The sequence below is a fragment of the Dermochelys coriacea genome, chromosome 2 (genome assembly GCF_009764565.3).
Source record: "Dermochelys coriacea isolate rDerCor1 chromosome 2, rDerCor1.pri.v4, whole genome shotgun sequence".
NCBI lineage: Eukaryota > Metazoa > Chordata > Testudines > Dermochelyidae > Dermochelys > Dermochelys coriacea.
In genome coordinates this window covers 183,635,386-183,661,653 of record NC_050069.1, presented here as the reverse complement: position 1 = coordinate 183,661,653, position 26,268 = coordinate 183,635,386, and the positions used below count along the sequence as shown (strand labels likewise).

Genomic DNA, 26,268 nt, shown 5'->3' with positions numbered 1-26,268 from the left:
GTATTTATTATTCAAATATATGTGCTGGATATTTTTTAGAAAAATGTACACTGTGTGGGTTGATCACACATTTACAATTTGAGCCACATTGCTTGCTTGCTGTTGGGCAGACAAGTCACCTCGTATTTTTTCTCTTCTGTGACTGGATGAGCAGGTGAGCACTTTGATGTGCATTTTCACAAGTGTGAATTTAAAATTCAGTTTCTTCAAATATTCATTCAACTTCAAAAATTATGAATATTTGTGCCAATAAATCTTAAGTATTCAAATGCTCATGAAAGACAAACAAGGTGTGATCATGGCCCAAGTGAATTTATTTTAAAATTCATGTGAATAGTACTGGATACTTTTTTGCTGCATTCACCCAGCATTATTTGCATTATTAAACACAACACCCATTTGAGGTCACTGCTGTGATTGATGCAGCGGTGTCGATTTTAGTGGGTCTGGTGAAGACAAGCTAACTCAATGGCAGAGCAATCTTTCATCGATGTCTGTACTCTAGCTCCCTGAGAAGCGTAAGGTAAGTCGGTGGGAGAGCGTCTCCTGTCAGCACAGTGCGGTGTCGACACCACTGTAAGTCAACCTAAGTTATATTGACTTCAGTTACATAACTTGCATAACTGAAGTAGCATAACGTAGGTCGACTTACAGCTTTAGTGTAGACCAGCCCTAGGAGAATGATTGCTGGCAGCAATTTGTGCCCCTTTGGGTGACCTTCAACCATTGTTGAGAAAGTTTAGCTACTCATGTGGAGTGGGCCAAACTATCTTGAATACTCAATCTGTATGCTCGATAGAAACCTGGTGTACTGAGTAATTCTGATTTAAGGGGCTATCAAAGTGTCAGTGTCCTAGTGTAGGCCAGCATTATTATATATGATATAGGGGAATTTATTGAAACGCTAACAGCCTGCTTACAGTGGTAGCCACTAAATAATTTACAGTTATCATTGGCAAGAAAGTTAGTTACCACAGTATTCATAGGAAGTAAAATCCACTGCTGTGCAAAGAGCCAGCATAAGGCGTATCCTCAACTGAGGGCTCATTCGTCAGCCCTGTTTTGAAGGTTGAAGTGAAATGAAGTGGTGCACAGGCCTAGAGTTGACCCACAGCACAGGGACCAAAGGACGCCTCCAACTGCTCACTCAAGTGTAAAGGTGTTAAACCTTGTCTACATTAAGTGCTAAGTGATGTTTCACATAGTCAGCTACCTCATAATAGCTACTTAAAGCAAATGCAATTTTAGATTACATTAACAGAGGCATAGCATGCAAGTCACGGGCAGTGATAGTACTGCTCTACTCGATGCTGGTTAGGCCTCAGCGGGAGAACTGTATCCAGTTTTGGTCACCAAGGTATAGAAAGGATATAGAGAAACAGGAAAGGATCCACAGGTGAGTGACAAAGATGATCAAAGGGATGAAATGAAAACCATATGAGCAAAGGCTGAAGGAACTGGGTATGTTTAGTTTGGAAAAGAGGAGATTGAGGGGGTGACATGATAGTGGTCTTCAAATACTTGAAAGGCTGCCATAAGAAAGATGGAAAAAAGTTTGTTCTCTTGCCACAGAGGGCGGGACAGGAGGCAATGGGTTCAAACTACAGCACGGCAAATTTAGATTAAATCTCAGGGAAAATCTTCCTAACTGTAAGAACGGTAGAATAATGAAACAGACTGCCTATGGAAGTTCCTTCACTGGAAGTTTTCAAAAGGAGGCTGTATCTGTCTTGGATGGTTTTTAGACGCAACAAATCCTGCATCTTGGCAGAGGGTTAGACTAGATGACCCTGGCGGTCCCTTCTAGCCCTATGGTTCTATGATTCTAACTTTTTTTTCCAATTTTGACAAGACCACAGACTGCAAAGCAACCCCTCTTCCCGAAAACAATAATGTGTCCCCATTCTCCCAAATGCATGATGTGTAAGTTAAAATGGTTTGGAAATGGTTCAGTAATCTCTTAAAAAAAATCCATCCTCACCTTGAGCCCATACCCTGAGTTTCATATTCAGATTTTACGTAGTCTTGTCATAGGCAGACTCTCACTGAAGAAAAAGAGATATTGGCCTGAATAAAAGCAAAGGAAAAACCTGAGTAGCTGGCCAACAAGAGAGAGAGTCTCATCTTTGCAAAATTTTATGTCTTCACTTATAGAACTTCTGCAATAAGTCTGTCACTTCAGTGATTTGATGTAACCTTTCCTGAAAATGCAGTTCTTTCCTCCCCGCCCCCCATTCTGTCCCAAACAAGCCATGGGTGCTTTCAAACCACAGTCCTAAAGAGTTTTTATTTAAATAAACTACAAAACAGTAGAAGATGAAATTTGGACACAAAATGGACATTAAGCCTTCATCTATATTACAGTTTGTAACCCCTTATTGACATGATTGGCTCTGTCTCCATACTCAACATAGTTAATACATTGTTGGAAATCATGGCACCTAGGCATGTGTAATCCTTGCCAGGCTAGGCAGGCACATGGCTGTCTTCCTATAGCTAGGATGTAATGCTGTATGTTGACCTGTAGACAGCTCAGTCAGTCTTCTATCCTCCTTCCGTGCATTAAGGTTATCCCACAGTGCATTGCTTCACATCTGGCTGGTGCATCTTGTGTGCACGCCTTTCAGGGACTCTTAGATTTTTTTATGGCTACAAATAAGGGTAGGTAGCATAGTAAGTGGTGATGTGCAAACATGATTGAGTATTTGATGGCTGTGTTGGGGGAAAAGTGCTATGGGGATGCAACTCAATGCAATTTGTTGTAAATTGGGTCATACAAGAGTGTGATGACATGGTTACAACAAACTTGGTAGATGGGGGGGCCTAAAAGGTCGAGACTTCTATTAATTTTAAGAAGATTCCTCCATGTAATTCTCAATAGCAATGAGTTGCCTATAAAACCCTCCTACAACAGCAAAAGATTAAACATCTTAATCATCACCACTCCCAAACAAATACAGGTAACATGAAATAATATGTTCTTCTAACAGCAGTGTGAATTTCCAAACTTACAGTGGACTGACCCTATCTGGGATGGGGAGTATTTTTCATATAGGACACCAGTTTGAGTCTAATTCAGATTAGGAATACAGCAACTGAAAAATTACTACATTTAAAAATGATGCTCTGCTTTTGTTTCTTTATTGATAAATGTGAATGGATGTAGGACAGCAGGATACATAGTCAGCAGCTGGCTAAGGTGTAAAAGGTAATTAAAACATCTTGTTAAAAAAAAGTTTAGAGAAGTGGTGGAATATTTTTCTTATGGGAGAAGTTGAACTGTGGTTTGGAGACCACCCATAAAACAAAAATGTTGGAGCAATCTTGATGCAAATTATTGTATATGTATTATCCTGTGGAGGATACAAGCAGGCAATTCCCATTTGAAATCAGGCAACAATTGCTAAATTGACAGTTTATCTGCTGGTGACAAGAAGACAGATACCATAGTTTATGAATTTGTAATATTTAACCAATGGTCTGGTCTTGATTTTGCAATTGCCTTCACTTACAAATATTTTCCACTCTTTTTTAGTTCAAGCATCAAAATGGAATATATTAAACATTTCATTATAGGCTATTGGGTGAAGGCACCTTTTTGTGTTCCTGTATTTTATGTTTCTTAATGCACAAAAATGAGTATTAATTGTTCTTGCCCTGCAATTACAATGGCTTTTAGAACAGTGAATTAACCCTTAGGTAACTAGCTTCACATACAATGGGATGAAAATGGTTGATTTCCACTGGTTGTGGGAAGTGTTGTGTTAGACAGAAGGGAGGGTTATGTAGCTGTTGGGAGGCTGGGCTGGATTAGAATTGTTGCCTGGAGTAAATCCAGAATGACTCCACTCCTGGGAACCCCATTCTGCCTTGGCGTGCAATCCTACGTTGACCTCTATCCGTTATTGTGGTTTCCTTACTGCTCCCTCAGATCAGGAGCCAATAAGGAAGAAGCAGGTTACATCAGGAGCTGAGATCAGGATGGAGATGAATTGACAGGAAAAACAGAGTAGCTCCTTGCAAGGAAGTGTCACAGGCCATGCAGTGGGGACAGGCAGAGAATGGGTAGTTCTCCACATCCTGTCAGGCATTTGGCAGTACTTTTCATTGGAGGAAAGGGTAGGGAGTGTTAACATTTGATCTACTCAGACCTGACAAGGAAGTGTTTCCAGGCCAGTGAGGGAGTAAATGTTGGGGGAGTCAGGGCTTCTGCCCAAGTGAGGAGAGCAAAAAATCTGAGAAAACAGTTGTCCTTAGTGCCTTAATTTTCAAAAAGTGGCTGCTGATTTTGATTGCCTCCATTTTTTGGGCGCCCAAGTTGGCACCTGTAAGATGAGCCATTGACAAGTTAAGAACCCAAATCACTAACTACTTTTAGAATTTTGGCCTCATTCTGTATGCATGGAAATGGAGAATGAATGGTGCTTTGGATTCACTGAGAAACAAAATTGTGCTGGTAAGGTAACAAATAACAAGTTTTAAGGTATCTCAGTCTAGACTTATGTGGTTTATAGTCTTACTTGCCAACTCCCTCTCACCTTACTCATGAGAGTTGTCCCTTGAAATCATTGGAACTGTTCATGTGAGTAGGATGAGTAGGATTTGACCCAAAGTGCTTATAATCAAGAAATAATCAAAAGTCAACAATTTTAGCAAGTGAAATAACGAAGCAAATAGGACAAGTGGTTTGTTGACTATTTACATTAGTTTATGTTGAGTGTTCAGATGATGACCTTTGTTTTACAGATATGTAAAATGGAACCTGCAGGTGGTGTTTATACCTGTTGTTAAATCAATGCCTGCCCTGGTATTTTCAAGTGGGCACACTTTATAGTTCATTCTAGTTGTAGACATATAACTGGATTTAGAGCAATACTGCTAGGACCAGGAATATACTTAGCACAGGAATGAACATTTAAAGTTCACCCACTGTAAGCTCTAACGAGAAGCATTTACTGTTTTTTATCCTGGCTTGCTGTTTGAATCTCTTTCTTCTCTCCCCTACTTTTCTCCCTGCAGAAGTGCTGGTGACAAGAACAAACAGCTGCCAGTCTGACAGCAGTGGATTTCTGGAAGAACCAGTGGAGCCTTTACCTTTACAAGTAAAGAGCTGGTGATATTCTTCAATGAGATTAGTTAAAAATTTGAGCAAAACTAATACTCAAAAGTTATCAGGTTCATGAAAAATAAAGCAATACAGGGGGATGGAATTACCCTGAGATTTCCTGTGAGGAAAACAGGGAGATTTTCATAGGCAAAAAAACTTTCTACCTCAGTGGACTATGTGTAAGGTCCAAAATTATACCAAAGTTATGTAAGGTATAATTCCACCTTGGCTACCCTATATTCTATCTTACTGTATTGTATTGTTGCCCCTTTGGCTCAAATGGTCAGCCAACATTTAGGGCTTTGCTGGATTGTATCTGTTAGGAAGAGATGATGTGAGTCAGGTATATTATTTGGTGTAGTCTAGGTTATTTACAAAAGATCTACAGAAAGTCTTCCCTGAACACGGTAGAAACAGCAGGCTGTCTCCTCGCTCAGAAATAGCCCAATGTGAAAACTCAAGCTCTGAGCCGATGAAGCTCTGTCTCTCTGCATCCCCTTAGGGCCACATTTGCAACAGCTTCTCTTGCTTTCTGTCTCCAGGCCACATGCCGCTGCAATCAATATTCTGGCTCCTCTGTTTGTATCCAAGGAAGCCCCACTGTCCATATAGCTTAGCTCTGACCTACCGTGTGGCGTAGTGCACTGAACAGTAGCCTCCATTGCTTTCAGATAAAGGAGCCACTGAGCCTGAAAATGGGTGCTTGTTAGCACACTGTCTTTAACAAATTTCTTTTTGGATCAAAGAGCTTCTCAATGGCAGCCATTGGCATCTCTCAGCATAACGTTATCTAGGCAGTAGCATAATTTGAGGTTTCCAAATCCCCTATATTCAGATACATGCAGTAAGATGTAACTAGAACTTTTAATGAGAATTCAAAATAGAGGGCTGGAATGTGACATTACTTCCTGAGCCAAAGCTCAGTGAAGTCAACGAGAGTCTTTTTATTTACTTCAATGAGCCCTTAACCATGTACCAAACAAAAGAGTTCCTTTTGTATTTAAAAATTCTTCAAGATAAAATCCCATTATCCATCTCATTAAACTACTCCATGGCATTGCAATATTATATTCTTAATGTCTTCTCATTTTCCTTGCAGAATCCACCTTTTCCAGGACACCTGAACCTTAGCTGTGATACCCATGACCAAAAAGTAGCTCTGCGACATAGAACAACTCTCGCTGTGTCACACCAGGATTTTCATCAACAGTCAAAAGGCCCTGTTGCTAATGCCTCCACTGAAGATTGCAAGAACATTTCAAGGGTATCTAGTCCAGACAGAGAACACAAGGACCAGAGGGAAGAGATCGCCCTCTCAATAATTGTGAAAGATGGTCTACATCAAGCCTTCAGTGATCAATCAGAGGGTTTTGTCAAAGAAATGGTATACGATGTGAATAAGCAGGAGATTAAAATTGGAAGAGGACAACTGGAGAAAGAGGAGAGCTGCATACAACAGCAAACTGCTGGTAATCAGGATGTAGGAAATATTATCACCCCAGAACTTGACTGTCATTTATACTTCAGTTCAGGACCCCAAAGTCCAGCTCCAGCTCACACTGAAGAGAATGGCACAACTCCCATTGACTTCACTGGCAGTGGAGCCTGTGCTAAACAAGAGACAAGAGAGAGACCTTTGACTGAGGAGGATGCTGGGAAAGTATTTAAGGAAAATATCCAGGAAGGTATTACAGGACATGTAAAAGGAAAGCAATGTGATAAGGAGATTTTCAGTAAAGTTGATACCCTGGTTCCAGTCACCAAGGCCACAAGTGGTCAGCAGTTTTGCAAACTGGACACTGATATAAACAGTATAAGCTGCTCTTGTGAAATGGGGACACGAGAGACCCAATGGCAGGTCTCACAAGTACAAAACGAAAGTAAGGTTATTTCAAGCAGTTCTTTACAAGTGTCTAACTTTTCTGCTTACTGCCCAGAGTGCAAATCTGAATTTAGTTCCCAGGAAAGCACAGGAGCCACCAAATTGGAGAAGGATGATTCTGTCCAAAATGCTGAAATACACACTAACCCTTCTAAGTCGGTTACTGTTCAGATGGCTTCAAGGCTGGTGTCCACTGTGCAAAAAGTTTCCCTGAGTGAAGGCCTTGGCAAAGGCCAGTCTTTAGAAATTAAATCCATAGAGTCCCAGTGCTCTGAGTGTGAGCCAGTAATTACTTCACAACTGGGTACTTTGAAGGAAAGTGTAAAGGAGACAAGAGAAGCTTCAATTCAAACTGACATAATTGGAATAAAAATACGAAATCGGTGGCCTGACCCAAATCTTCTCCCTCCATTCTGTAGACATGGTCATCTCACAAAATCAGTCTCCCTAGACACTGGGATTTATGGGAAATACAGATCATCCTACCATGAAACATTGGGTGCCCAGCCTGCCCAGTGCGGTCACAGCTGTCATTGTGTCTGCTGCCATCATTGCTGCTTTCAGTGGACCTTTCCCTTCACTGCTTCCTCCAAACATCCTGGGGCCTGTTGTTCAAATCACATGACCATAGAGTTGCAGCTTTTGAAAACATTAGAGCTCCTGCAGGATACAGCAGTGGGGAGTATTTCTCCAGTAAGTATGTTTCTTGATGAAATAAAACATAGAATCTGACACATGGAGAGTAAACTCCTGGGGTGTAAGTTATTTCAAGGTCCACTGTCCAGTCTGTTCAGTGTTGTAGAGAAAGTGTCAGGAATGTAGCTTAGGAAACAGATGGGAAGAAGGGACAGTACGTCCTGGACAAATTGGAGGAATGTCAGAAATATACTTTGACCCAAATTAAGTTGTGTTCGACTATTTCTCTTAATGTTGAGAGTATTTAAATGGTACCTGCTAGGTTAACAACTGACCAAGATGAGCTGGAGGAATAAGGTTTACACAGATGAAATTCAGAGATGAGTCTGAGCTGCTATTACTTGCTGCTGCGTCCACTCTCTTCAGTGTATAAATTCTACCAATCTGGGTTCCCTTAGAGCTTCTCTACATAAAAAGTTGTATTGCTTTAAACTATACCAGTATATATAAAGCAGTACAACCTCCCACTCCCCAATATGGCTGCAGTTATACAGTGCTCTTACTGATACAGCTTTATTCCCAGCCAGACAAGGGAATAAACTACACTGGTATAAGGCAATTTTATACCAATATAACTGCATCCACACTAGGAGCTGTACCAGAATAACTGTTTCAGTGGGGGGGCGGGGAAGTCACACCCCTAAAAGAAATAGTTATACCAGTACAAAAATGGTATGCACTGCAGATCAGGTCTTACATGCTCTCAAACCCAGTCAGCCTTCCTTAAACTCACATCTACCTATCAATATATATACCATTATGAACAACTCTGAATTTGGCCAAGTGAGTTTGAGTCCCAAAAAAGAACCTAAGTAGTTGTGATTTCCACACTGAAGGGGCCAGCAGATGGAGTAAGTTACACTAATTCAGACTTACCTCTCATTGGCCCTGTAGCTTTATTTTATCAGTGCTCTTACTCATGGCAAAAAAAAAATTAAAAATGGCTAAAGGGAGGGAATGGTTTGTAGAAAACAAGTCAAATTTATGTAGTAATACAAGGTCAGCCAGTGTTTTGAAACCAAAGGGAAACTTTATGGTTTTCTGTGAACTTTATTTAACCACTTTATGTCTGACGATGCAGAATGCCCTCCTTTTGGTATTTATACATGCTGCTATACACTGAGTAAATAAGGGTGAAATCCCATATGACCCAATCATCCCATGAATAGACTCATTGATTTCAATAAAATTGATATGATACTATTGAGTCCTGATTTTCATAGGGGCTGAGCAGTGGATGGTGAGTGTCCAGTATCTCAGCAAATCTGACCCAATAAAATAGGGAACATTTTAGGGTATGTCTACACTACAATTAAACACCTGCGGCTGACCCAGGTCAGCTGACTCACAGGGTCCCAGAGCCTGAGTCTAAATGTCTATACATAATTAAATGGCCTGGTAACCGTGTGCCCCACAAGCCCAAGTCAGCTGACATGGTCAGCTGCAGGTGTTTAATTGCGTAGACATACCCTTAGCCAACCTAAAGCTGTGCTTGCCATCAGAACCATATGAAATGTTTGCAAAAAGAACTGAAACTACAAAAAGTCACCAGGTTTTGACTTTGTTACAAACTCAAAACTGAGGATTCAGGGCCACCTGAGGGATGGATGGCCTCACTTGTTTGAGAGGCACCCGAAATCCATGGAACAATATGATGCAGGGCAGCTGAGGTAAACTGTAGTGAGTGGCATTTCAACCTGGCACTCAGGGTTGCAGCACTGCTCAGGTTTGGCCCAGCCGCCCCTTGCTCATGACAGCGGGTGGGGGACAGCTGAGCCAAAATTGAGTGCATGTTGATGAGATCTGGGGTACAGGCTTGCAGTGCCACTGTGGGTAAAGCGGCCCCTACATGCAGTGTGCCACATGCCAGGTGTTCACCTGCTGGCTACCAAAACCATGGTGGCTCTCTCAGCAGCGGGGACGGGCAGGGAAGCAGTATGGACCCAGCACCCGAGGGCAAGTCTCACCAGCCAGGAGGGGTAAGGTAAGTGGGATGGGGAGGCAGGAGAGCTCCCTTGAGGGCTGAGGCTCCTGGGGGAGGGCTGGGTATAGGTGCTTAGTGCCGGGGAGTGGTTGTCAGGCTTTTTAGAAGGGTTGGGGGCCTCAATTTCAGATTTTGTCCTAGGCCCTCATAAACCAGCCCAGCTAGAATTGTTGGAAAGCTCACAACGTTTCTGAGAAAAGCTGGGCCGATGGATATTTCTGCACCATGAGAAATGTGAGTGTTTCTCCTGGTTTTGTGTTGAAACTATGCAAACTTGGTTGTTTCAAATGAGTTTCTTCCTTTCTTTCTTTGAACCTGAAACTCAAAGTGAAACTTGAGACATTGTAACCACAAGTGGGTCAAAAGTACAGAAAACTGATTAACCCCTATGAACTGAAATTGATGAATTTCATGTTATTGACTATATCAATACTGTGGGGGCTTGTCTTTTCTTTCTGGAGGGCTGTGAATTTTGTGAGATGTCTCTCAATTGCCACAAGATGTCAGTGTTTCAGTACATTACAGCTGAATTTACATTGTCCAATTTATTTTATCACTCCTTTGATGGTGGTAAAGGATTAACAGTGATGCTTTTTCAGTAATCTGAGACTGAGGATACTGCAGGCATTGACTGCACACTACACTATTGTTCAAGCTCTGTTGTTTAAGCAAAGATGGTGTTAAATCTGGCACTTGTCTGAGGTTAATCATGTGAAATCCAGCCCCTGCATCAAGGAAGGACCCAAACAACTGGGAAAGCTGTGATTATGTGAGTTGTATGTAAGGGACATGTAGGAAAACCCAGGTAGGGGGGTCAGAAAACATTCCTAGCTTTATGTACAGTGGAACTCCATACCCATGTAAATTGGAAAGCATTAGGTGTGCTGGTGTGTAGTCAGTGGGTCTGAGGCTTTACTGGCCTAAAATCTTGGGGAGCTGCAGGGAGAGTAGCAGCAGGTTTCATCCACTGCTACACCCTGTGTCTTAGAATTGTGGGTGCTGCTCCACTGCACAAGGTTGAAGATTCTGCTCCTCACTCCTTCAAATGGAGAAAATCCTGTGTATGTGGGCTTTATTCCACATGACAGGATTTGGTCCATAATCTTCAGCCTACCCTGTCAAGGGATTTAATCATCAAACATTTGCTAGAACAAGAGAAAATCCTGAAAGAAATCAAACTCTATATTAGCTGCAACATTGTTCTTGACAGAAGTCAGTGTTAAAACACTGAAAGAGCAAATAGCCATCAGATTATATTGAATTGGCATGTTTATATTTTATTCGTCTGCGTATGACATTTTCTTGTACAAGGAAATTGTTTCCCAACAGAAACACTTTATTTCCATACCTTTTGGAGGCTCAGTTGCTGATTAACACAACTTTAAAAAATAGTTTTGGTTAGGTTTTCCAAAGTGGTCATAACATCATTCTAATCTATTCATGTTCTTATACCATATCCATCACTGAGGTACTTGAGTGATCTCCAGCAGTGAATTAGGTGACATGACCAACATTTTTCATGTCTTGTTCTTTCTTGCTTTCTTTCTCTCATCCTCTCCCTGGGGGGGAGAATTACATTTTTTAACATATGACATGCTGTGTCTTTATATTAGCAAAGTCCAGGTAGAAGAAATACACTTTGATCTTGGCAAGGAAAGTTGTGAGGTTTGAGGTAGTTCACAGATCCCATGGGAGTTGGTTCCACAGCCTTGAACCAGCCCCTGAGAAAGCTCCGTCTCATGCACAGACAAGCTTTACTCTTGTGGATAGGCTGTTCCTTAACATCTTGATGTGCAGGAACCGCCAAAGCAGAACATACCAGTGATCCACTGATTATTTATTCAAATGTATAACTGATCTAAACAATTAGTCTTGAATCCCATTTCTAACTGAGGCCCATGCTAGAGTCTTAATGGAAAAATGTAATGTCCCCAGAGAAATACTGTGCTATAGGGAAATTACTTCCCAATACCAATCAATGACCACAGTAGACATGAAACACTGCAGACATTATGTCCAAATATTTATTTGAATTTTAAGGATACAAACATACAAATTGCCATATTAGAGAAAGACAGTTCATTCAAACCAATACCTTGTGCAAGAGAGAACCTGTAGTGGATGATTATGGAGTAACCTGCCCATAGAAATTTCTTTCTAACTCCTGTCAGTTAGTGATTGACTTTTTTTGCCATGAAGTAGGAGAGTTTATATTCTTTATAAACAAATGTGCTTTGGCCGTGTTTGTATATTCTATCAAGCAATGTTACTGGCAGGAATGTTCCCCAAAACATTGACTTGTGAACAAATATTGCAAACTCTCTGCAAAAAGCAAACTTTAAATTTGTCTTGGAAACCTGATTCCAAGAGTTACATTCATCCAGTATGGGGACAGAAATCTTGTGTCCTGTCAAAACGGTTCAAATTTCAAATAGTTAATAATGGATACTCGAAGCAATATTTGCCAAGGACAGTTGATGAGCAATCTATAGGCTGAAATATATTTGTATGACACATTATTTGAACAGTTTTGAGCAAATGAACAAATCTGTGGGAATTGTGATGTTTGCAGACTTTTTGCACAGAGAGAACCCAGCTATATATGTTATAGTGCCAGCTCGAATCCCAAAAGAATTGTATAGCCTTTGGAATTTTATCCTAGCTAGTGCAATTGCAGTTACTATTTTTATTCTTATCAATATCTGATCCTTTCAAATTTACTAATCCTTTTGCCTCCACTAGTGATATAAAAGTCAGCTAAACATTAACATCTACAAATGGTGGGTCAAGAAAATGTGACGATGGTTCCAGAGGTACAGTGCTCAACCTGTCTTTCAAATCAGACACATGCAGCAAACGTCTTAATTTGGTGAGGCTGATGTAAATTCAGGGCAACTCTAGTGAATGCTAATGATTTACATAAGTGTAACTAAGCTCAGAATTTGACCCATTGTATCAAAACTATGGGCAACATCCTGTCTCCCTTGAAGGCAAGGGCAAAATTTCCATTGACTTTAAGGGGAGGCCTACGTGACTTAAGAAAGAAGAGCTGCTCATTTATAGTCTTCAGAAGTCATCTCACTTGTTATCTGGGAGCTTGTACCTATGACTGTCTGACAAACCTGCTTTTGACGTACCTGTTCTGTGGAGATAGGACTGCTGCCTCCTGGGCTGTCAGTATGACAAATATTAAAAGGAAGGTAATGAAGTAGTCACTCTTCTTGTTCTTCTTCGTAGTGCACCATTAATGAAATAGAAGCTATGAAGAGTTCTTGCAAGAGTTTCCGGGAGAAGCTAGATGAGATTGAGCAGCACCTGATGGAGCAACAGGATCTTTTTTCCAGTGCTATGTCATTTGAAGGAAGGTAATTACATCACTACAGCAACACACACATTATGGTCATTAAAAAAGCAACATTTTGGACCAGCTATACCCTGAGTGCGTGTGCAGAGCATCTTGCTCTATGTGCCAACTCTCAGACTTAACACTTTTACTGTGTAACACAGAAGTCAGTGTTCAATTGTTCTTTATTACTTTATTACTATCCATTTATCCAACCCATAGTGCTGCATTAAGGTTAGGTGTACATAAGGGATTTATAATATGTACCAACAAACGTACACTCTCTTTGATACTTCTCAGACTCAGTGGCTGGGATTCCTCATGAGTATGACATCCCCAATCATGAAGTTGCCATCATGGGTATTGTGCATGTATTGTGCCCACCCTGCAAGTGAAAAAGACTTTTTATGTAATTGTGTCCATCAAAAAGTATGACTTGTCTCCATTAATTTCATGTTCAGAAACATTAGAATTAAAAATATGGTCTATTTTAGTTTAAAATGACTTAAAATACAATGGAAATACAGGCATAATTTGCAATAGATCTCATTTATTTTGAACTCAGCTTTCCAGATGAACATTTGTGGGGGCAGGGCAGGGGTTGATGAGGAGGACATTATACAGATTGGGCCATAACAAAAGGAAGTACTGTATTCGAATCATAGTGGTAACACCATCATCAAGATTGTAATACAGTCTCCATTATCCACCTAATTTTAAAAAAAAAGTCTTTCCTTCTAATAAAACTTGTTTCTGGCTGAAATTTTTCATGTGCAGTCGCTTGGCAGAGGAGGGTAGTTTGGGGAAAGAAAGCAGTTAATCAAACAAGGCATTTTTGAATGAAGAGCACTTTGAAGTGGCGGGTAGGGGCCGGAAGGTATGTCTTTTTTTGCTCGGTTGTTTTGTTTTTGTTTTTTTGTATTGTCGTAACTCAAAATGGCTAGCTCCAAATCTGTTTAGTTGGGTTGTCTGCAGTGAGAACTAGTGCCCAGGACTGTTTTTGTATGACTGAATGGTTATTTCCTATGAATTAATATACAGAAAAGTTAGAAGAGAAAGGAAGGACTTTACAGTTGGGCCTGTGACTCACACATGAATTCAGTTTTATTCAGAGTTCTGTGGCCTACATAGTGCAATGGAGAAAAGGAACTATCTGGCATTAGTATTGTTAGGTTATTATTTAGACTGCAGAATGTTTTGTGGTACTGTGTATGAAACAACACTTTATTAATTGCATAAGAAATGGATGCTTTGTGGAGCATCACTATTCACCTGATTGTTTTTTTCTGCTCTCTACTACAGGGAGAAAAAAAGACAACTGCAGGTATTACGTCAAGCTGTTCGTGAGGTTTCTGAACTGGAATTCCAGCTGAATGATCGAGCTCGCCAGGTTAGGGAGGGAATGCTGATGGTACGTTTTACAAGCAGCTATTCTTCTGAAACACAGGAAAAAGGAATCTAGTTTAAAGAGTCTTTATCCTATTGCCTTTACTGGTGCAATGTCACAGTGAGTGGTTGCTTTCTGTGGCTTCCACATGCATTTGCTGAGAGTTGAGCATATGGCCAAACAAACAAGGTTAAATTGTGTCATCTGGTACAACCTTGGGTCAAGACTTTAAAAAAGGGACTAGTGATTCCAGGCACTTCAGTTTTTAGGTGCCCAACTTATGACTCCTTAAAGGGGTTTGATTTTCAGAAAATGCTGAGGTTCAACCTTCTGAAAACCAGGACCTCAAGGTGCTTCAAACCCTGGATACACTCATAATTACTATTGGTGTTGGCTACATTGTTGCTCTTTCAAAGTCTAAAAAACGTTAACTCCATTTTATATGTAATAAGCCAGCAGATGGCACCTAAATGTGAACAGCTACGTCCAACTTTATAATTTGTCAGCTCTCCAACTGATCACTTGTTTCTTGCCATTTGTGATTTTTACAACCAAAAATATCAGCTTTCCTCCAAATCAACCCCTGCAGTTATAGAATTGCTGCATGACTTGCAGTCATGTAAGTATACAGACAAAACAACCATTTTGATACTAACTTCACAGTGTAGAAATTTTCAATTACTGAAGGCTGATAAGTGCCTGCAAAAATTAACATGGCTGGTAGGTGCAGTAAGGATTCATCTGGCATGGATACCCATCATCTGCAGTTAATATGAAAGAAGTAAAACAACTGCCAGGAGCAGTCAGTAGTGAAACAGTTGATGTACACAAAAAATGTATCGTAGCTATGGAGCGACTGAAAGCTGTTGTTTAAGCAATAACTAGAGCCAGCATGAGATTAAAACCCAAAAAAGATTTAAGTGCTCCTAAATTATTTGAAGGGTATCCCCATTAAGCATAATTGTCAGCCCCATTAAGTAACGGTTGCTGCTATAAAGCATTGTACCAACCCACCTACCCCCTTCTCTGTGCTAGACACAGGACCTGGTAGATGTCCAAAGGTAGCATGTCTGCACCTGTTTCTCTTCAGGTCAGGCATAGACCTGCTTTGCTTACATGGATCTGGAAACCCCTGCCACAAAAATGCCCAGGTGCACACAGAGTTCTGAGACCATTTAATTAGGCCAGGGGATGAGTACAGACCCATGGGCTGAAAGGGGATGGGGGACTGAAGGGAATTCAACAACAAGTGAGATAATAGCACCATCCCTTCCCCTACCTCCGCAGGTGCCCAAAACCTTGACCCCACACTCATGCACTTGAGCCCTCCATTCCCACCAGGGGTGCCCATAGAGCTGGGATGCCACTAGCCTGGAGAAGTAGCTGCTCAGTCTGGGCCTCTGGCCTTGTGGGATTTGCTGCTCCGTGGCTACTCAGCCTTCCCCCATCCTCAGGATATGACAACCCTGAGTCCCCAGTGCTCATCACCAGTTCCAGTCTAGCCATCTCTGACAGTCCTGTTTTTGGGCTCATTCACACCTGCGCCAAGAGCAACACAGTCCTTCCTCCTCCCACAGAACTCTCTCCGTCACCCCTACATGCGATAGCTGATGGATTCCTTCATCAAGTAGTTGCTGAACCGACTAGAGGGGATGCCATTTTAGATTTAATTTTGGTGAGTAGCGAGGACCTCATAGAAGAAATGGTTGTAGGGGATAATCTTGGCTCAAGTGACCATGAGCTAATTAGTTCAAACTGAACGGAAGGATTAACAAAAATAAATCTGCAACTAGGATTTTTGATTTCAAAAGGGCTGACTTTCAAAAATTAAGGAAATTAGTTAGGGAAGTGGATTGGACTGAAGAATTTATGGATCTAAAGGTAGAGGAGGCCTGGGATTACTTTAAATCAAAGCTGCAGAAGCTATCGGAAGCCTGTATCCCAAGAAAGGGGAAAAAATTCATAGGCAGGAGTTGTAGACCAAGCTGGATGAGCAGGCATCTTAGAGAGGTGATTAAGAAGAAGCAGAAAGCATACAGGGAGTGGAAGATGGGAGGGATCAGCAAGGAAAGCTACCTTATTGAGGTCAGAACAGGTAGGGATAAAGTGAGACAGGCTAAAAGTCGAGTCGAGTTGGACCTTGCAAAGGGAATTAAAACAAATAGTAAAAGGTTCTATAGCCATATAAATAGGAAGAAAACTAAGAAAGAAGAAGTGGGGCCACTAAACACTGAGGATGGAGTGGAAGTTAAAGATAATCTAGGCATGGCCCAATATCTAAACAAATACTTTGCCTCAGTCTTTAATAAGGCTAAAGAGGATCTTAGGGATAATGGTAGCATGACAAATGGGAATGAGGATATGGAGGTAGATATTACCATATCCAAGGTAGAAGCAAAACTGAAACAGCTTAATGGGACTAAATCGGGGGGGCCCAGATAATCTTCATCCAAGAATATTAAAGGAATTGGCACCTGAAATTGCAAGCCCATTAGCAAGAATTTTTAATGAATCTGTAAACTCAGGAGTTGTACCGAATGATTGGAGAATTGCTAATATAGTTCCTATTTTTAAGAAAGGGAAAAAAAGTGATCCGGGTAACTACAAGCCAGTTAGTTTGACAGCTGTAGTATGCAAGGTCCTGGAAAAAATATTGAAGGAGAAATTAGTTAAGGACATTGAAGTCAATGGTAAATGGGACAAACTACAACATGGTTTTACAAAGGGTAGATCATGCCAAACCAACCTGATCTCCTTTTTTGAAAAAGTAACAGATTTTTTAGATAAAGGAAACGCAGTGGATCTAATTTACCTAAATTTCAGTAAGGCGTTTGATACCGTGCCACATGGGGAATTATTAGTTAAATTGGAGAAGATGGGGATCAATATGAACATCAAAAGGTGGATAAGGAATTGGTTAAAGGGGAGACTGCAATGGGTCCTACTGAAAGGCGAACTGTCAGGTTGGAGGGAGGTTACCAATCGAGTTCCTCAGGGATCGGTTTTGGGACCAATCTTATTTAATCTTTTTATTACTGATCTTGGCACAAAAAGTGGGAGTGTGCTAATAAAGTTTGCAGATGATACAAAGCTGGGAGGTATTGCCAATTCAGAGAGGGTTGGGATATTATACAGGAGGATCTGGATGACCTTGTAAACTGGAGTAATAGTATTAGGATGAAATTTAATAGTGAGAAGTGTAAGGTTATGCATTTAGGGATTAATAACAAGAATTTTAGTTATAAGCTGGGAACGCATCAATTAGAAGTAACGGAAGAGGAGAAGGACCTTGGAGTATTGGTTGATCATAGGATGACTATGAGCTGCCAATGTGATATGGCTGTGAAAAAAGTGAATGCAATTTTGGGATGTATTAGGAGAGGCATTTCCAGTAGGGATAAGGAGGTTTTAGTACCGTTATACAAGGCACTGATGAGACCTCACCTAGAATACTGTGTGCAGTTCTGGTCTCCCATGTTTAAAAAGGATGAATTCAAACTGGAGCAGGTACAGAGAAGGTCTACTAGGATGATGCGAGGAATGGAAAACTTGTCTTATGAAAGGAGACTCAAGGAGCTTGGCTTGTTTAGCCTAATTAAAAGAAGGTTGAGGGGAGATATGATTGCTCTCTATAAATATATCAGAGGGATAAATACAGGAGAGGGAGAGGAATTATTTAAGCTCAGCATCAATGTGGACACAAGAACAAATGGGTATAAACTGGCCACCAGGAAGTTTAGACTTGAAATTAGATGAAGGTTTCTAACCATCAGAGGAGTGAAGTTTTGGAATAGCCTTTAAGGGAAGCAGTGGGAGCAAAAGATCTATCTGGCTTTAAGATTCTACTGGATAAGTTTATGGAGGAGATGGTATGATGGGATAATGTGATTTTGGTAATTAATTGATCTTTAAATATTCAGGGTAAATAGGCCTAATCCCCTGAGATTGGATATTAGATGGATGGGATCTGAGTTACCCAGGAAAGAATTTTCTGTAGTATCTGGCTGGTGAATCTTGCCCATATGCTCAGGGTTTAGCTGATCGCCATATTTGGGTCGGGAAGGGATTTTCCTCCAGGGCAGATTGGAGAGGCCTTGGAGGTTTTTCACCTTCCTCTGTAGCATGGGGCACGGGTCACTTGAGGGAGGATTCTCTGCTCCTTGAAGTCTTTAAACCATGATTTGAGGACTTCAATAGCTCAGACATAGGTGAGGTTTTTCATAGGAGTGGGTGGGTGAGATTCTGTGGCCTGCGTTGTGCAGGAGGTCGGACTAGATGATCAGAATGGTCCCTTCTGACCTTAGTATCTATGAATCTATGAAAAACCCCCAAAACACATGCTACTGTCAGGATGGCAAGTCCCTCCAGCTTCTCCCCACTGTCATGGAATCCTCCAGTGTTTTGCCCCTCTAGGCCATTGACTCCCATGATGTAGCTGTTCACATTAGGTGGCCCCACCTTGTAAAATGGTGTGCCTCCGCATCCTGCTGAAGCTACTTCAAAAAGTCTGTGCACCTGCTCTGGTCTGCCCTGGGATTCTGAGACTGGTGGCTGGGGTGAGTCTTGGGCATGCCCCCCTGCTGAGCCCTACCATGACACCACCTTGAGGGTTTGCTCACACTCACGATCTTCATCAGGCCAAGGTACCCACTCTAGGCTTTCTGACTCAGGAACATTCCTTGTGTGTAGGAACTGCAGGGGAGCTGCAATACAGCAGTCCTGAGAGTATTTTGCCTGAGGTTGGGTGGTCACCCAGGGCTCCTGTGTGGGCTCAGTGTCCCTGCCCTGAATTCACAGAGGGCTTCAACTGGTTGTAATGTGCCACAAAAGTTTATTAACCTGGCTCCCCAGACAGCTCACGTAGCACACCAGACAATTTCCTGATGCCTGTAAAAGGGACCATTAAGCTTTCTGAGTAATTTTAGAGCCTGCCCCTTCCTTATAGTCTGGTCTCATACCCACACCGAGTCTCTTAGCTCTTACACCTCTCTGGTGACCCCAGACATTGTAGTATTCTTTCTGTCTTTGTGTGGCCATAGCCTGATTCCTCTTCACAGTCTGGTTCACAGAACTCAAGTATCCTGCTACCTGTGTGACATACTTGGATGGATTGCTAAACTTGTTTTCTCCAAAAACTTCAGCTCAATGTATAACAGCAGTCAAAAAGCCTAACCATGTTAGGAACTATGAGGAAAGAGAAAAAATAAGACAGAAAGTATCATAATCTTCCTATATAAATCCATGGTGCTCCCACACCCTGAATACTGTGCTCAGCTCTGGTCTCCCCATCTCAAAAAAGGATATAGTGGAACTAGAAAAGATTTAGAGAAGGGCAACAAAGATGATCAAGTATATGGGACAGCTTCCAGACAAGGACAGACTAAAAAGATTAGGGCTGTTCAGCATAGAAAAGAGATGACTAAAGGAGCGGGGGATATGATAGAAGTCTATACTATCATGAATGGTATGGAAAAAGTGAATAGAGAAGTGTTATTCACCCTTTCCCACAATAGAAAAAGGGGTCACCTGATTAAATAAATAGGCAGCAGATATAATACAAACAAAAGGAAATTTACAAGTAGCCCACGGAACTCATTGCCATAGGATTTTGTGTTGGCCAAAAGTATAACTGGATTTAAAAACGAACTAGATAGGCAGCGGAGGATATGTCCATCAATGGCTATTAGCCAAGATGGACGGGGCTGTAACCCCATACTTGAGGTGACCCAAAACCTCAGACTGCCAAAAACCCAGAGGGGAAGCCAGCTGGATGTCTCCAGAATTATCCTGTTGTGTACACTTCCCCTGAACTTCTTGTAGTGGCCTCTGTTGGAGACAGGATACAGGGCTAGGTGGACCATTGGTTTGACTTAGTATGCTAATGTTCTAACTCTTCCAGTACTTCTACCCCAGATATGTATTCAACAGGCAGGCAGATCTTCTACCAAATAACATCATATAGGGTGTATATCCTGTAGATGCCTGGACTGCTTCACTAGGCCATCCTAACATAGGGGAAAAGCTCATCCCACTCTCTTTGATTGTTTTCAATCATAGAGGGCAGCATAACAACACACGTGTGGTTGAATCATTGAACTAACCTATCAGATTGGGGGTGATGAGGTGTAGTACAGGTTTTGTGGATCTCCCAAAGGTCATACACATCTTTTGAACAAAGGGAATTCAACATTTCTTCCCGGATCAGCATGCAGGGGCTGAGGCATGTGTCTATGGTAGTATACAAACCTCTTGACAAATGCTACCATCTGAGCTTCCTGATCTGGAAGGGGATATGGTTCTGCACACTTTGAAAAACACTCAGCCACTACAAGTACATATTTATTCCCTTGGGATGTAATGGACAAAGGCCCCAGAATAGCCAACACCATTCTTTCATTCAATGCCTGGCCTGGGTAGAGACCATTGGAACTCTGGGTTTACTTCCTATTTCTTTTCAAGCCCCACACATCCTCACAATACCCAGCACCTCCTTATTTGGCACCACTCCTTGAATAAGTTCAGACCTTTTCCAAGTTCCTGGCAGTTTTAGTACCAGGGTTCCCTGTCTACCACTTGGCTCAGACCACAAAGTCCAATAGCTTTTCAGGCATGGATGATGCTGAGTTTCATCTGGGAATTCCCCACTACCAGTTCCCTTCCTATGTCAATCTATTAACCCTATGGGAAACTGAGGCACAGAGAGACTAGGAGTAGAATTCTCAAAGGTATTAGGCATCTAATGCCATTGATTTCAATGGGAGTTGGCACTTAAATACCTTTATGAATTTCTTCTCAAGTGATTTGCCCAAGATAACACAAGAAGTCTCTGACAGACCTGGGAACTGAACTTTGTTCTCCCAAGTCTATAGCTAATGCCCTAATCACTGAACCATCCTTCTTTTCTAGCCTATGTTGCCTCCCTAAGGACTTATCTATGCAGGGAAATTGACTAGAGCCCAGTAATGATAAAAATGACTTTATTTTGGAATATTTACTCTGATAAAGTCACTTTTATGGTGGAATAGAGTGTTCACGTGGGGAGTTTCTGTACAGCAGTGGTTCTCAAACTTTTGTACTGGTGACCCCTTTCACATAGCAAGCCTCTGAGTGCGACCTCCCCCTTATAAGTTAAAAAGGCCTTTAAGTATATTTAACACCATTATAAATGCTGGAGGCAAAGCAGGGTTTGGGGTGGAGGCTGACAGCTCGCAACCCCGCATGTAATAACCCCTCAGGGGTCCCGACCCCCAGTTTGGGAATCCCTGTTGTAGAGGAGTACTTATTGTGCTATAGCTGTGCTTGCCATTTTCCCCTGTGGACAAGCCCTAAAACACAACTCAGATTGGGGACAGGGGAGAAGGAAGCCCCATCTTCATTTAGTGCAAAGTAGAGAGATGGCCACCAGAGTTGTATCTCCCCAGGACTGCTCTACCTGGTTCTAGTGTCACTTACAGTAGCTGAGGAAGAACAGTTGAATTGACAAAGCAGCTCTCTGTGCCTGCCTCAACATCTCCACCAGCTTTCTCCTCCACAACAGGAATTCTCCATTAGCCATTTCCAGATTGAGTCCATTCACTTTGCAGTGCCTGCATGGCACACACTGGTGAATCTGGGCCGCAATTTGTTAAAATACATCCTTTTCAATCCAGGGCTGCCATACACAGCCACAGAGGTCTGTTTGGGCGGGGGGGGGCGGTTGTACTAAGGCAAATGTGTCAGTCAATCACAGTAAAATGGGATTGAAATTTATGTTACTGAAATGAGAACATGGGATTGAAATTTATTACTGAATCCTTTTCACAGCAGCATCTCAACTGCCAAATTATACTTAGTTTTTTTTGACCAAGAATAAGAAGTGGACATGCTTCATAACCTCTCCCGTGTATCACTGTCTGATACCTTTTATAATTCTTTATTACTACAATATGCATGTCTTCCCTATTTTCTCTGCAGCAGCTGGACCAATTACTAGGAGACCAATCCCATCTGTTTTCAGAGCTTGCACTCCCTGACTGGCAGGAAGAAAGAAATGCTCAGAATAAACAAGTTGTTCCAGATGCTGCTGACACTATGCAGCCTAGAGCTGGGTGCTCAAAAACAGTAGTTCCAAGATGTCTGAGCAGAAGTGAAACATTCCCATCAACTCCATCAGCCTCAATGCCAGGAACACCAGAGATGCAGTTTCCTGCTATGGCAACAGCAGAGCTAGACCCACAGGAACTCCCCACCAGTAAAAAGGAAATAAAAGGTCCCCCCCCAGCCAAAAATTGACTTTAAGGCTTTTCTACAGAGTGTAAGTATTCATTTTATTCTGGTTGCTTGCATATTCTAATGTCAGAACATGCTGACACGAGATTACAATTGTATTTATTACAGCAGTGGCAAGAGGCCCAACCAAGGGCCCCTTTGTGCTAGGTGTTGTACATACCCCTACCAAGCTATAGTTTCTGCTCTAAATAGCTTACAATGTAAATAGCCAGGACAGACAAAGGGCAGGGAAGCATTCTCAAACTGCACCGGTCACTCATGGTAATGAGGGCAGTATTATTATGTGACATCAGCAATGCCTTGTCAGTCTAGAACTCCGAGTGTGATTGGTTGAGATCTATACCAAACTGTGTGAAATTAACAGGTAGCATTAGTCTTCAAAACAACTTGAACTATTTTACATGGACAGCAAAGGTAGTGAATTTAGGTATCACAGGGGTAGCTGTGTTAGTCTATATCCACAAAAACAACTAGGAGTTCAGTGGCACCTTAAGGATTAACAGATTTAATTGGGCATAAGCATAAGCATCATGATGCATCTAAAGAAGTGGTTTCTTTTTACCCATGAAAGCTTATGCCCAAATAAATTGGTTAATTTAGGGTTTCACCGGTTTTGTGTAAAAGTGAAAATGATCACTTTTTGACTGATCTGCTCTTACAGTTTCACCATCAATAAGAAACAGATTTTTTTTCTTTATTGTTCAGATACAAAAACTTAGTAAAAGAGATTAACTAGAACGTGGTCTAGCTAAAAAGTCAGATGGGTAATCATCATGGTCTATTACTTTTCCACTTAAGAGTATGGAACCAAATCTTTAGGGCTGGACCCTCTCTTAAGCAAATAGCTGGAGCCAAATTCTTCATGTAAGCCTCAGTGAAGTCAGTGGATTTCATTCTTCTCACTTTTAGGGTTGCCAGGAGTCTGGTTTTCGACCAGAACATCTGTCAAAAAGAGACCCTGGCGGCTCTGGTCAGCACCACTGACCGGGCCATTAAAAGTCCGGTTGGCGGTACTGGCAGGCTCCCTACCTGGCTCTGCGGGCTCCCGGCAGCAGCAACACGTCCCACTGGCTCCAAAGCACAGGGGCGGCCAGGGAGGCTCCATGCACTGCCCCTACCCCATGCGCCAGCTCTGCAGTTCCTATTGGCTGGGAATCGGACAGCGCCAGTGCACGGAGGTAGCGTGCACTTCTCCTTCACCCCAAACACCTCATCCTCAGCCCCACCCGAGACACCACACCCCTGGCTGGAGACCTCACTCCTCCACACTCTAATCCCCTGTCCCAGCCCAGAGCCCTCTCCCACACCCCAAACGCCTCATTCCCAGGCCCACCGCAGTGCCTGCACCCCCCAGCCGGAGACCTCACCCCCCATTCTCTTGCACCCTGAACCCCTCATTTCTGGCCTCACCCGGAGTCTGCACCACCAGCCTGAGCCTTCACCCCACCTCCTGTACCCCAATCCCCTACCTCAGCCCGGTAAAAATGAGCAAGTGAGTGAGTGTGGGGAAGAGCGAGTGATAGAGGGTGGGGAAATGGAATGAGCAGGGGTGGGGCCTCAGAGAAGGGGATGGGGCAAGGGTGTTCGGTTTTGTGCTATTAGAAGGTTGGCAACCCTACTCTCTTACCAGTTTTACACACAGGAGTTGGCCCTGATTTATAGGTACAGCAGAATTATCAAATCATTTCCAAGAATGAAGCCCCTGGCTTACAGAACCAAACAAGCAATTAAAGATTTCATGTAATGTATTGTGTTCCTTTATACCAGATATTTAAAGACTAAGACTGTTTAGTTATTTAGAAACTAGTTTTTAGTTGATTACTAGTTTTTAATTACATAAAGACTAAGACGTATTTTTCTTTTTGCCAGCTGAAGAAATCGTTCCAAAATTTTCAGTAATCACATAGCAGAACAAAGAGATTGATGGAAGACTGACAACTGTGGACTTTTTTAAAAAAATAATTATGACTTCTTCCTACAACAAACACTTTAAAGTATCTGAGGCTTTACAAAAACAGAATGAAACAGCTATCATTTGCAGCAGGGCATTCTATATATTTTTGCATTGAAAGACTGCCCTGAAAGGAAACCATTTTAAGGAGTTATCTTGATGAGTGTGCCATGTATTGTGCTGTTCTGTGATCATAGAATTTACTACAGGCCTTTTGCCTATCATTTGGCACAGTATTAGACTCCAGATTGTATGCTGTCATTTAAAAAAAACAGTTGAGCCCTCATAGTTGTGAAGAAAATCCTGGAAATGTGAACCAAGTAAACTGATGCTGCACTGTCTTCCTGTACCTGCACCCAGCCTGAGACAATAACTTGGAAAGGTATTAACTGCTGGTCATTGGACTTGAACATTAATCCTCAACCCCAAACTTCCTCCCACACTTTCCCTATCCAGCCAGTAAAACCTCCATCTTCCCCCTGACAACTTCTATGATGGATGTATCGATCGTCGCTATAGAAATCTGCAGCAATGTGTGGACAGCATACAATGTAGATTGAATTGAATACCAAAATATAACACAGTGAGTATTGTACTGATTGTATTAGTCATTTTCATATTTAATTCATAGAAACCAGTTTTAAAATAATATAACTGAAACTACTGTAAAAAAAAAACGGCAGAACCCAAGAAGGCTGCAGGATCCAGGGCCATTGCCTCAGCATTCTGGTCCAGTTTGCTGTGGAGTACACAGGGCTTTGATCTAGACACATAATCTATTAGCTTGGAAAGCATGTATAACCTCACCGGCACCTCTGGTTCTACCAGCTGCGTATGCGATGGCAATACATAAAGTGTTCAATATTAGAGACATGGTATTTTTTAGCTTACTGCTTTACATCTACAAGGATTGCCAGACATCTAACCATTTGTTTAATGCTGTGAAGGTGTGTTTGTGTCATTTAGGCCTTCATCTTTCAAGTCTTTCCCCAGTGGAAGTGCAAGTGAAGGCATCACTTGCTCAGCAGTAAAATTAAGTGCTGAATGGTAGTAAAAAACCATTTCTGTCCACTTACAGTGCACAGGGTAACAAGCAAGCAGGGCAAGGCTGTCATTGGCTTAAGCAAAAGCCTCAACAAGTTAATGGGGTGTTTATTTAAGCGCTACCATTGTAGGGTGAAATGCACCCCTCTGCAGATGGCCAGCAATGGGACCTGTGCACCACTTACACCCTATTTGAAGGCGTAAGAGGGACTTGTAGCCCTCGGCACAGGGGTGAATTTCACCTGCCAGTTAGTAGGCAGGAGTAACCTGTCACAGCAACCCCCTTTAAAATGTCTGGTGTGCTCCCCTCACTCATCTCTTTCTACTTTGCACTTATATGTTCCACCCTCTGAGGGTGAGGATCTGTCCCGTTTTGGCCAGGACAGTCCTTTTTTTAAGCCCTGTCCCGGTCATCCCAACTTTTTTGCAAAGGCAGCAGTTGTCCCATTTGCTCTTGCTGACTTCATCAGCTGGCAAAAGCAAACAGGCCAAATGCCCATTATTGTCAAAAAAGCGGGATGTGGCGCAGAGGAATGTGAGGGGAGTGGTGATGCCAGCACCATGCGGGGGGGAGGCAGAGCTGTGAGGATACATGAACCCAGTCCA

At 42.1% G+C, this 26,268-nt stretch overlaps 1 protein-coding gene across 1 annotated transcript in view; it reads left to right on the top strand.

The window, feature by feature from the left end:
* ITPRID1 (ITPR interacting domain containing 1) overlaps nucleotides 1-23,399 on the top strand; it is a 70,457-nt gene extending 47,058 nt beyond the window's left edge. Inside the window, 7 exon segments of the mRNA XM_043507124.1 lie at nucleotides 5,020-5,102; nucleotides 6,207-7,682; nucleotides 12,907-13,034; nucleotides 14,315-14,423; nucleotides 22,353-22,649; nucleotides 22,651-22,692; nucleotides 23,373-23,399. Of these exon segments, the coding sequence (XP_043363059.1) occupies nucleotides 5,020-5,102; nucleotides 6,207-7,682; nucleotides 12,907-13,034; nucleotides 14,315-14,423; nucleotides 22,353-22,649; nucleotides 22,651-22,692; nucleotides 23,373-23,399 (2,162 nt within the window).
* The last annotated feature ends 2,869 nt before the right edge of the window (nucleotides 23,400-26,268 follow it).